Source organism: Amblyomma americanum, chromosome 5, assembly GCF_052857255.1.
Source record: "Amblyomma americanum isolate KBUSLIRL-KWMA chromosome 5, ASM5285725v1, whole genome shotgun sequence".
Taxonomy (NCBI): domain Eukaryota; kingdom Metazoa; phylum Arthropoda; class Arachnida; order Ixodida; family Ixodidae; genus Amblyomma; species Amblyomma americanum.
Genome location: NC_135501.1, coordinates 61,704,667 through 61,716,804, shown reverse-complemented (window position 1 = coordinate 61,716,804; position 12,138 = coordinate 61,704,667). Strand labels below are relative to the sequence as shown.

At 45.6% G+C, this 12,138-nt stretch overlaps 1 protein-coding gene across 1 annotated transcript; it reads left to right on the top strand.

Annotated features, from left to right (window-relative positions):
- The first annotated feature begins 4,677 nt into the window (after nt 1-4,677).
- LOC144133918 (neprilysin-3-like) lies at nt 4,678-10,436 on the top strand. Its single transcript, XM_077666972.1, has 3 exons — nt 4,678-5,109; nt 6,542-6,724; nt 10,248-10,436. Exons 1-3 carry the CDS (start codon nt 4,678-4,680, stop codon nt 10,434-10,436), a joined length of 804 nt encoding a protein of 267 aa, XP_077523098.1.
- Nucleotides 10,437-12,138: the final 1,702 nt, after the last annotated feature.

The window sequence follows — 12,138 nt, the reverse complement described above, 5'->3', positions numbered from 1 at the left end:
TAGGGTGCCTGGATGCCCGCTCGCCTCCGCTTTCAAGGTGCGACACCCTTTGTACGACCCCGTGCCGCCGTTTACCCTTCGCGGTGGCAAGCTGGGTCCCACGCGCTGGTCCTGCACTGCGCGCTATGTGTGTGGCACGGTCTCTGCGCGGTTGCGTGGCAACTGTAATAATACGACTGAGCTAGAAATAGACATTACATGGTTGCTTCACTCGTGGCAGTAGTTTTTTGTCACTTTTGAATGTATTTTATGCATGATGCACTCACTCCGACTACATGACAATCGACAAGTTATAACGGAGTGCAGTGTTTTACAATCACCAGCTAGCGGTAATTTGGCCTTGCTTGGCAGTTATAATATAGGCTATATTAGCTTCACCAAATTTCGTAAAATTATGCTGCTCTGCTGATTTGAATGTAAGGACAGCTCGCAAGACCCCAATTTTCTCTTTTATACAGGCAGCGCAGATGATAACGGCCAAATACTATAATGTGACGCCCATGAAGCGGTGATGCCGACCACGCTAAATAGGCATCGCTTTGTAATTAACGCCCACTGTCCTACAGTGGTCGGGCAGGGCAATAGATATCTCATAGAAGAATGGGTTCGGGCTAGTTGGAGAGCCACGTTTGAAGTAGATCGTGCAGAAAAACGCGGGCTATTGAACACGAGCGACAAGTTCTTATCCCTGCTGCTGTCATCAAAAGAGGAAAACGAAAAGTAATATACAGGACGTTGTTGCCGAAAAACAGGCGTGTCGAAATTTACTGATGTGGCTGCGTGGCGACAATGAACGGCACCTTTTTTTCCAGTTGTGGTTTCTTTAAAAGCGACAAGAAAACGAAGCAAAATAAACTATTACAGGAGAAAAATCCGTCCTTCGTTGGCGTCACGCAACCACGCCTTCTTTCCTTGCTGCAGCACAGAAGATAGGTTTGGCGCTAGGGTATTCGTGGTGCGCTGGTGCAGAGCAGAGAGGGAAGGGGTTATAATGCCTTCATAACAATAACATAAAACAGTTAGTAAACTAAAGAAACCGCCGTGATGAGAGCTTCACATACTCGGCTACCCGCAAGAGCGCCTAAATAACACGGCCGCCTTATTGGGAAACGTCTTTGTGGTCAGGTTGTCAAGAAGGCACTCGGCAGTTTCGATGTGACCTAGCAGGATTTAACATTGGCCTTTCAGCTTTCCTGGCCTACGTCATCGGCACAAGCACTTCTGGTCTGGTGGAGAAAACGTGACTTCTGATAGCATGGTGCAGATGGTGCAATGTGTACCCAGGCGGCTGTAATCTGGAAAAGAAAGGCAGCAACGCGTAACGGCAACGAGGCGTCTCTAATTGGGAGAAGAAAGGTGGCGGAGAAGGCACGCAACATGCAAAACCGTTGTGATTTCGCCAATGGTGCCACGCCCCTTTGCTAAAGTGAGCTCATGTGGTATGTGTGATGCAGCAGTCAGAGATCAATATGTTACGGACTATTCTGTTTCCGGGTGTCCTGCCCTCACTATTAAAGGGCACCCGAAATTTAGCTTTGTTCATGAAACGGTGGGCGAAAAAAATGTGCAATCGCAAGTCAAAGGAGACGGCGGAAGAAAAATTAACTCTAATGTATACGAGCTAAGGCATGCGAAACGCTTGCTTTCCAGAACAATTTCTGCTGAGGACGGAGGCATAATGCACAACTTGACTTTGCATCCTCTTAATTAATGAAATTAGCATCTGTAAAAGGCGGCTTCTCGCATTGATTTAATGGCAAACGGCAAGCTGTTTGATGGCTATATTTGGCGAATGTGCAACAGCAGCTCGAAATAAGTGATCCTAATTATTGAATAAGTAATCGAAATGTAGAGGATACTGGTCAAGAGGTTGCACTGGAATATGCTAAGAAGGCTACTATAAAACTATGAAACTACTATGAGTTTATAAGAACGCTACTATGAAAGAACAAAGTGCAAAAGAAACGGGACAGAAGACAACCAGCACACATGAGCGCACCGATTATGATATTTATGCCGTACACTTTCTCGGCAGATTAGCTGCGATAGTCGATATAATTCAGCGTAACTAACTCTCTATCACTGTTTACGCAATCTCTGGTACCACTGTGTCTTGGTAGAATACCAAATTTTCCGAATGTCACGCGGCAGGCCTAGTTTTCTCTTCGGAACGGCGCGCCGCTGCATTGCGCTCAATGCAGCCGAACTGGAGAGTGGGAACCAACATGCCCCGGTAGAGAGCTGTGCGGTGTCTTCAACCTGAAAGCGGCGCCCTACTTGAAAGTGTTCACCAGCGCCGCCCTCGTCCATAGCGGGGGACGTAGTACGTCCAGTATTAGCGCGACGCCACGTAGGAACATGAACGGTGAGGGCAGAAGCTGCGCGAGAGCCGTCGTGCTACCTACGTTATCAAGACTGCTGGACTCGAGGCCCTCGTTAGCTATTGAGCACACGAGGGAAGGAAAAAGAGTTGCTCGTTATGAATACCGCGCAAATACCTCATTGGCATTATCTACTGAACCTTCTCCAATCCCCCTCCGTGGGTATGTGCCATGCTTACTAAGGAGAAGAATACACGGCGAAAACCAACAGCCACCGAAAACAGGGACCGCAGCGGATGTATTTTTCAATAAGTGAAGTTCATCAATGGGGTGTTTATAGCAGAAATATTTTACGGAGGGCCTCGATCCTGGCAGTCTTGTTGCCGTACGTAGCATAAAAGTGTTCTCGCAAAAATTCCGTCCTCACCGTTTGGTCACTTTCCTACGTGGCAGTCGCGATAATACAGGATGTACTACGTCCGCCGCTATCGATGAGGGTGGCACTCGTGAACAGTCTGAGTGTTCGGCCCGACTACACATAAATACCCAAAAAAGCAAAAGATTGCACAGCCGTCGCCATAGCTCAGTTTTTAGGGTACCGGACGCGAAATTCGGAGGTTGTGGGTTCGGATCTCTCCGGCAGCAAGTGGTTGTCTTTTCTTCTGCTTTCTAATCAAATATATTTTAATAGCCCTATTAATCTCCCATCTGTGAACTGCATAAATTAAAAAGAAAAAGGCTCCTATAATCATGACATAAAAATAGCGCAAAGGAAACAGGAAAGACAGACTTTCGTGTTTCTTTTGCGCATTTTTTACATCATAAATATTCACCAACTCGCTCAACTTTCTTCCTGACTTCCCTGATAAGCCTTGGTTTCGGTGATTTTTGGTTTCCGTCATATACGTCATAACGAGCCCCTCTTTTATTTCCCTTTAATGCTGAGTAGCTAACTAGGGCCTCGATTGTGGAGGTTTTGATACCGTAGGTAGCCTAAGAGGGTTGCCGCACCGCTGCCGGTTTCATAGTTCCTTACGTTCCTACGTGGTGCTCGCGGTAATACAATACGTACTTTGTCCGCCCTTATGGACGAGGGCAGCTCTGGTAAACAATTTGATGTTTTTGTTCCACTTACCCGGACCATGAATACCCGGAAAGTGGTTAATTGCACCCGCCTCCCGTAGCTCAGTTGCAGAGCACCGGATTCGAAATTCAGAGATCATGGGCTCGGCTCCCAGAACCGGCATATGGTTCCTTTTCATTCTTCTTTGCAGTCTATTATTTAAAAAAAAGCCCTGTTAATCTCTCATTGATGAACTCCAAGAATTAAAAAGAAAAACATTCCCCTATTATTCTCCTTGCTTTCGGTCACTGCTGCCTTCCGTCTATGTAGTAGGAGGGAGCAATTAAAGAATATCAATGACAGTACACGTGTCAAGAATTCCCCTCTTCTTATTCTCCTTGGTTTCGGTAACTGCTGCCTTCCGTCAGTATAGTAGGAGGGAGTAATTAAAGAATATCAATGACAGTGCAAGTGTCAAGGTTTCTTGCAATACACTTGAGAAGTGGAATCGCGTTTTCAGCACTATTATTGAGAAACATTTCAGTTGCAGAATTATCAGAGAGCACTGCGAATCATCACGCATTTGTCCACATTTTTTGTAGAGAGATTTCGCGGACATGAATTAACAGTTTAACTTAGAGTAAGTAGCCCATCGCACACAGGGTTCTTGCTGAAAATTATGAAAAAAATTTGAGAACTTTAGGTTGAATTGAAAGCAACGCACGATCGCCTAGGATACCTTTAAACTGTCAACTGTCATAGCTTCCAGTAAATTATCTCTCGGCCCACAGTACACATCCCTTGCACTGCCTTGATATTATCGTAAAACGGTCAGTCAGTGCCAATTAGTAGAGAGTGGGTAGTGTGCGGCATGGGGAAAAACACATTATTATTTTTTTCCTTAGCACCGCTTAACACTTGGCCCTGCAATGAAATAAGTAAATAGTTAGGCAACGTTACCCGCCATATGTGCACAGAATCTCTGCATGAAGTTGGTGAGATTCCTTTTTCCCAAATCACGGAAACAAATGTGAGGTCAACCTCGATGAACAAGAAAGCAGTTGCAAAAGAGCAAAATTCTGCCTCCATTTTCTGAGTCGACGACTCGCTCAGATTTGTAAAATCGGTGTCTCTTGAAAAGGGTCGTGTTAGGTGCAGCAGTGATGAGCATGGGGAAATCACTATAAACGTTCGGCATAGAGCGTGGTGCTCTCCCGTCTCTCACTCATTCACTGCCTTTTTTTACCAACACTTGCGAATGAACAATGCATATCTGACTCCTTCGCATCGTAGATGGCCATCAAGAAAACTTCCGCTGCCTCGTGGCTGGACAACCAGACCATCGGCGTCGCTGTCAAGAAGCTGAAGAACGTGCGCACCCTGCTCTGGCCGACCGAAAAGTATCTTACGGTGGAAGGCATCGAAGAGGCCTACGCCAACTTCAGTGAGAACGCCTCCTCATTCGCGCACCTCTGGATTGACGCCCGACGCAACATCCGTAACCTGTTCGGCTCCGAGGCGGGAGTCCAGGAGCAGCGGCTGCGTCTCAGCAGTGCTCAGCCATACATCGAATACGTGCCGGTGCTGAATGTGCTGGCTCTTTCGCTGGGAGCCCTCGCACCGCCGCTTTTCTACCCGGATGGTACCAACGCCATGATGCACGGCGGCCTCGGCTACTTCTACGCCCGCGAACTGGTCGGAGCGATCGACCGCGAGGGTGTGAAAGTAAGCACACGACGAAGTGGCGCTAGTGCGAATAGCGGTTTATCAGTTGAAAACAATACAAGTGAAAGCTTTTAAGGCACAGTCAGTGGCACGGAAAACAAAAACTAGATATACTCGCAGAAGGGCAGCCCACACTTAGGAAGCAAACGACAGTCTGCCGTTTACTTCGAGGTTATCAGCAGAACACTAATTTTTCGAGCAATCCGAAGAGTGCGAAGCGTTGTAATACCTGTGTAGTGGAACAGGTTTATAGTTTACACTGGTAGTTACTGAGCAAACGCGCAGTGATTCACCTTAGCGTTCGTTGTGAGATGTATGGTTTCTGCTGTGGACGACTAGAAATTTCTGTGGACATCTAGTTGCCAAACTGGCTAACAGAAGGATACGGTGCAATGGCAGTGCAAGATTGTTGGCGTGGGGTTTCTGAGAGACCTTAATACATTCAGGTATAGAGAATCGAGTTTTTAGTCCCTTAAGATTTGCTAAAAGTGAGACTTGGGCCTGAAAGGGGAGGGTCTAAGTTAAAGAAATGGCAAATTGGTGCACTTCTCATATACATTTTCCTCGTGCAGCCGCAGGTGCATAGCCAGAAGAAGAAAGAGCTAGCGCTCCTTTATTCGACCTAATGCATTAACCCCCACTTTAAATATTATCTGCCGCCTGTGATTAAAGGGTTCATAGCTTTCAAGCAACCTGGATCGCTGGTTTTATTCTCCAAAGCGGGGCGCACCTTGCCAACTGGAAAAGAAAGAATCGGGTGAGAAATATTCGCAAAACGGTGACTATGTTGACCGCCATGTGCAATGAAATTCTCATTGATAAAAGTACATGGAAGCGCTTTCTTGCTCTTGACTTGTTGATTCTTCACCTGGTGTACTTCGCTGGTTTACATAGTCAGCTCACGTGATTCTTAGATTCCTGATATTAAATGCTTCCGATATGAAAAATGTAATCACCGCTGAAGAATGGGATTAAGTGTTACTGTTTTGGAGTAGGAGACTTGTTGCAACGTACTATATTTTCTTCGTCATACGTGTAGGCGTTTAGCCAGGAAAATTGTCCGAGGGTGCCACAGCCATAAGCTTTGCGCATAGCCCACAAAATTTTAGCGGCAGCTGATTACTATGCTTGCAAAACATAGTACAGGACCGGCGTAAGAGACTCGCTCACCTGCATTTAATCACAAACACTACATTAGAATATTCTGTTTCACTTGAAACGGCGTCTTAGGAAATGTTCTGGCGTTGAACTGGAGGCCAATGTAAGTTTGTATTTGTCATCTATATGCACATCAGTGTATTTTCTAACCAACCGAATACGTCGCGCCAGCTGTCGCAAGTACGAATGACACCTTATGTTTTCCTGCTCTTGACACCTTTCACACAGGTGTACCATAAGAACTAAATGGTCTAGCTCGTTGTTTATTCTCTAGGTCGACCCACTGGGCCACATAGTACCGTCCTGGCTGAGCGAGGCCGTCAAGCCTCGATTCCGGCAGCGCGACCAGGGCTGTCTACACTACAACTCCAGCGTATTCCCTGAAGTGCCGGCGATGGAGGTTGCGTTCGCCGCCTTTCAACAACACGCCGAAAATAGTGATCTCCAGCTCACTGACGTAAGTGGCAGAAAATCCTCTTCTGCGCACTCACTGTGAATTGGCTAGCATTTATGCCTTGTAAAGTAGGTTTATAAAAAGTAGTCGAAGGCTTGATTGAAGGATATAAGTAAACATCAATAATTGTCTAATTTCGAAAAAGATGACTCAATTCTTCGGTATGTTCGGTCACTGTCACCCCAAAAAAATCGGCCTTAGCACTTGTTTTACATATGAACGCTTTCCCATCGACGCTTCATTTATCACTTGTCTTCCAGCCGGCATCTGTGAGACTCACTTGAAACATTCCAATGTTTTGGGTTACTATCTTCGACTCAGTTTCTATAGATAAGTTGCGCAAATACGAGCCTCGGAAATGTCATGTTATAGGCCAGAGCACCAATGCCAGCTGATTCTTTCATTTCAAAATTTTTGATTTAAGTCCTTTTATAGCATAGTAGGAACCTTCTGCCACTCTCCGTTGATCTCCAGTCATTTCTATGGAATTCATTAAAGAAGATCTCCGAATAGCTCAGCGTTACACAGTCATGGCTGCATTCATGGCAGAAGTTGTGATGCGCTCTTCCCACCGATAAAATCATGTGTGCCGCGCGATGAGCCTGACAGCTGTCGCAGTGACGCCTGTGTGAGGTCTCTTAACTTGAATGCCATTAATGAGTCGCCTCCGGACATTGCGGTAAAACTGTCAGATCAGAGCCTTGCCTCTAGACAGCGATTCGAGCTGCAAACGAGCCGGTTTCTTGAACATGTAGAGGAGCAAGCGCGGTGTCTTTCCTTAGTTCCTTCAGCACGTCCGTCTTGAAGCAGTGGTATTTTGGTCGGCATAGAAAATATACTCAGATATTCGATCCATGTATATAGCGGACACAGAGAAGGTGCCCTGCCTGGTTATGATGAGACGTCCTACGATCGCTTGGACGGACCCATTAGCGAATCCGATGTGCGAGCTGAACTTGGTACATTAAATATTAATTAGGCTCCACGTGCAGATGAGGTAAGCAACAAAATGCTCAAAATTCTAGACGATAACTCTATAAGAGCACTCACTGCCTACATGCAGAAATGGTGGGAGGGAGTGCGACTCCTAAGGAGTGGAAGTCGGCTAAGGTGGTACATATATCGAAACCGGGGAAACCTTGGTTGATCGAGAATCTAAGACCAATATGTCTAATCTTATGTGCCGGGAAATTAATGGAGTATGAAATGCAGACGCGTCTCAACAACTACATAGGGGACAACAACCTTCCCCAAGTCCATGGTTGGACTCTTCGCATCTCTCAACGCAGGACGTGATGTTACAACTAAAACATCAAATTCTGGACGCCCAAACGCGGGATACGAAGGTCATCCTGGGTCTCGACCTGGCGAAGGCTTTCGATAACGTCACGCACAAGGCGATCCTGGATAATCTCAGCTAACTAGGAGGAGAGGAGACCTGAAAACTTAAAACTACGTTAAAAATTGCATATCAGATAGAGTGGCGCAAATTCACTTCGGAGAAAATAAATCAGAATTCATAGAGCTATGCAGCAAGGGGACCCCACAGGAATCTGTCTTGTCCCCACTTCCATTCATCGTGGCCATGATCGGGCTTTCAAGCAAAATAGAGGCGATTGAGGGACTCAGTCACTGCATGTATGCGGATGACATTACCATGTGGATTGCCAAAGAACCGGCGGGAAAATAGAAGAAAATCTAGAAATGGCCCTAGGAGAAGTTCAACAATACATAAACTATATGGGACTTAGATGCTCTCAGCACAAATCGTAACAGCTGTTCTGTCAACCAAAACGTTATTCACGGTCGGATTCGCCGCGGATCTCTCTGAACGCTCAGGGACTCGATGTCCCGAAGTTCGAGAGGACTAGAGTCTTTGGGCTGTATATTCAAAACAATGGTTCCAATGGGGATACATAAAATAAATCGGATATATGCGACTCATGCGTTGAATCACAAATAGGCGATATGGCATGTAAAAAACTAATCTAATCAAATTAGTGCAAGCCTTCGTAATCAGCAAAATTGCTTACATAGCTCCCTTTTTTAATCCCAAGGAGGTGAGGAAGTCCAAGCTCGAAGGCATCATTTGCAGATGTGTCAAGCAGGCGCTGGGTTTACCCATTCGGACCCCCACCGTGTAGCTACTAGAACTAGGTCTCGACAACACACTGGATGAAATTTTAGAGGCCGTACAAATTTCGCAATACGAAAGGCTGTCAGCCAGTGTCACCGACAGGAAAGTCCTAGCGAGCTTAGGAATAAACTACGAGAGTCAGCGAGGTACCAAAGTGGACATTATTAAGAGCGTGCGTGATAGGCTCATGATCCCGCCACTACCCAAGAACATACATTCTGTCCTTCACAAGGATCGCAGAGAGAAACGAGCTAATGCCCTCGGCAGGCGTTTCAAAAACTATCCGATAGAAGACGTGGCCTACGTGGACGCAGTTAATTTCGGGAAGAGGAGAATGGTGATGGCGGTAGCTAGCGCTCAAACACATCTCCGCGCCGGCGCCCAGATCACGTCGGGCAGTACAGAAATTTCGAAAGAAGCCGCCATCGCGCTCGCAATAGCGGACACAGGGGTGTCAACAATAGACAGTGACTCCAAAGTTGCAGTGATGAACATTGTCAAAGAGGAGGGTCTCCCCTCTGACAAACGGAATCTTGCAGACCGCAACGCACGACCGGAAAATTAACATAGGGTGGACGCCTGCACACCCATCCCTGGCTGGAAATAAAGCAGCTCACGAACTAGCTCGAGGTACTGCTTTCCGAGCCAGAGGGCTTACCGAGGGTCTCACAGAGAGGGATTGTCTTGTGTGTTACAGAGAGATATCACAACGTTACAGGCTCAATGGAGCGCATTACCTGTATTGTATGGAATACTGTAAGGTCGACGTGTAGTTTATATAGAGAAATATTTCTTTTTGACTGAAAGTAACGGGAATTATATGTGTCAATAAAGCCACGAAAAAATATTCTCTCTTCTCCATACATTTGCCCACCGCTGCGGTTACCATTCTTGACTAGCACCGCAACCAATTATAACATGCCATACCAGCAAAGAAAGGATGTACAACGATACATCCACCCACCTCCCCCAGCTGGCTCGATTTTGTACCAGTCCGCGCGTGAAGCAGATGCCATGCCGGCGTGTCTCGATCGTGCGTTGTCATGGTTCTAGAAAAGTCATACGCAAAACGCTATGAACGCAACTGAAGCAGCAATTGGCACTACCGTCTTTAATTCGTGGCCGCTATGAGGAATTCGAAGTTTCACTCACCTGCCCTGACTGGTTATTCTTATATCGCGCGTTTCTGTGCGATTAATTAAATTGTTGTTTTTCCTCCTAACAACGGAACCATTGTTTGTAGGTTCTTAAAATGACCGCAGGCACGTATTTGGCTGAACTGCTGCAAACTCAGCTCGTAGTGGTTCAAGTCAACGTCCGACTTTGATTTCTCCGTGCTTGGTTTCACACTTCGACCTACTTCCAACTGCCGTTTGATGTCGCTCGCAGGAGCTGAGTGAAGCGAAGATCTTCTTCATTACTGCGTGCCTTACTAGCTGCGCCACGAAAGAAAAGAATAACCTTTACGGCGGAGACTGCAACAAGGCGGTGATGAACTTTGCGCCCTTCGCTGAAGCCTTCCGGTGCCCCGTGGGCTCCAGGATGAACCCCGTGAAGCAGTGCACTTTCTTCGACTGAACGCCGCTTACAGCGACTCAGTGCACAGATGGGTTGCAGTCGACCACCCATAGATTTCACTGTTTATTTTGCTATTTGAGGCGTTTGATGTGTTTAATGATTTATTTTTTCAATACCTTTTGTGAAACTACGCAACACGCCAATGTTACAGCAGCGCATGTAAAGCGGTTTTAATATTTTGACGCCAATTAGTTATTCAAAAATGACTGCTTTCTTATTAGCAAAATGAAAAATGTTAATCCAAAGAAAACGGACAGTGAATGTGTCATTTTTCAAAGCTGGCAATAAGGTGCAAAATTGGCTTATAGGGCATGGCTTTGTGCATAACCGCTTGTACTTTCGCAAACAACATATATTATAAATGCGGAGGTTAGGTATGAATTAGCATGTTGAGTTCTTGATTTCTTTTACAACGTCGAGCCCGGGTTCTTGATAAAAAAAATGCCGTAGTAATTGTCCATTTGACTGCAGAACTGTGTTCACCTGTACACATACCACATTCATGGGCACACTCATTCACGGAGCTTCCTCGGGAGGAGAAGTCGTGGTGAAAGCATAAATTAGGCGCAAGCTGTTTTAAACACCCAGTTACGTGCGCAGAACGAGATCCCAGAGGACTGTGTCAAATATGGGACTCCTGGGGGCTACATTACGATTTCCGATAACATATCCTCATTCGTAACAGGCAAGGTCGCATCAAAGGGTCGTCCAAACATATGCCTCATCTACAATAAATATATATATATATATATATATATATATATATATATATATATATATATATATATATATATATATATATATATATATATATATATATATATATATATTAGCTTAGCTGTTTCGTGGGTTTCGCAATGTATTAAATGTTCAAAACGAGCACTATAAATAGAGTGCCTTCTTTTCAATCCTGAGCTTTCACAGCGAACTAGCCGTGGTGAATTTGCTTCGATCTGCTATGCTCAGCTGTGCTACTTTCAGACACACTTTTCTCCTGTGCCGTGAGGTAATTGGATGTATATATGCCAGATGTCGGCAAAAAAAAAATCGACTTCCTTAAAAAATTTATTGCTTGGCCTGCTCTGATGCATTGGTAACGCCACTTTTTAGTTGCATTTCTGATGCGCAGTAGATAATAAAGGCCATCAGCGTCGCATGCTCTTGGGTAGCGGTAAAAATCATATTGAGCGCAGTTCTTCAAACCTGCTGCGTTACTTAGGTTGACACATAAAAATGCATCTAGTTTCGTACTGTTTCCTGACAGTTTCTTCTATTTATTCGCGGAGTTCCCCACAGTGGGAGCACAAAAAACAATGGAAACGCTTTTTACATATTATTTGCATGCCGGTTCGGACACGAAAAACAATCATCCAGGAGATTGCCTGCAAAGCATTATCAAAGGTAGAAAGGCAGAGCAGAACAGTGGGTCCAAAAGTTAGGATGCAGAAAGTCAGAGTAATCTCACAGAGTATCGCAAGGGAGGAGCACTAAAGGACTTGTAGCGAAGTACTGGAAGTAGTAAGGTAATACGCCTGCTTAGGGCAGATAGTGACCGCTGATCCGGATCACATGAGGGAAATAACTAGGAGCATAAGAATAGGGTGGATCTTGAATAGCTGTTTGCCAATATCTTTCAAGAGAAAAGTATAAAAGAGCTGTAGCTTACCGGTACCCACCTATGGGGCAGGAACCTGGGGCCTAC

Coding starts and splice junctions, on each gene's coding strand:
- LOC144133918 (XM_077666972.1), top strand. CDS start 4,678: ATGGCCATCAAGAAAACTTCCGCTGCCTCGTGGCTGGACAACCAGACC. Junction 5,110..6,541: donor TCGACCGCGAGGGTGTGAAA/GTAAGCACACGA, acceptor TTTATTCTCTAG/GTCGACCCACTGGGCCACAT. Junction 6,725..10,247: donor GTGATCTCCAGCTCACTGAC/GTAAGTGGCAGA, acceptor TGTCGCTCGCAG/GAGCTGAGTGAAGCGAAGAT.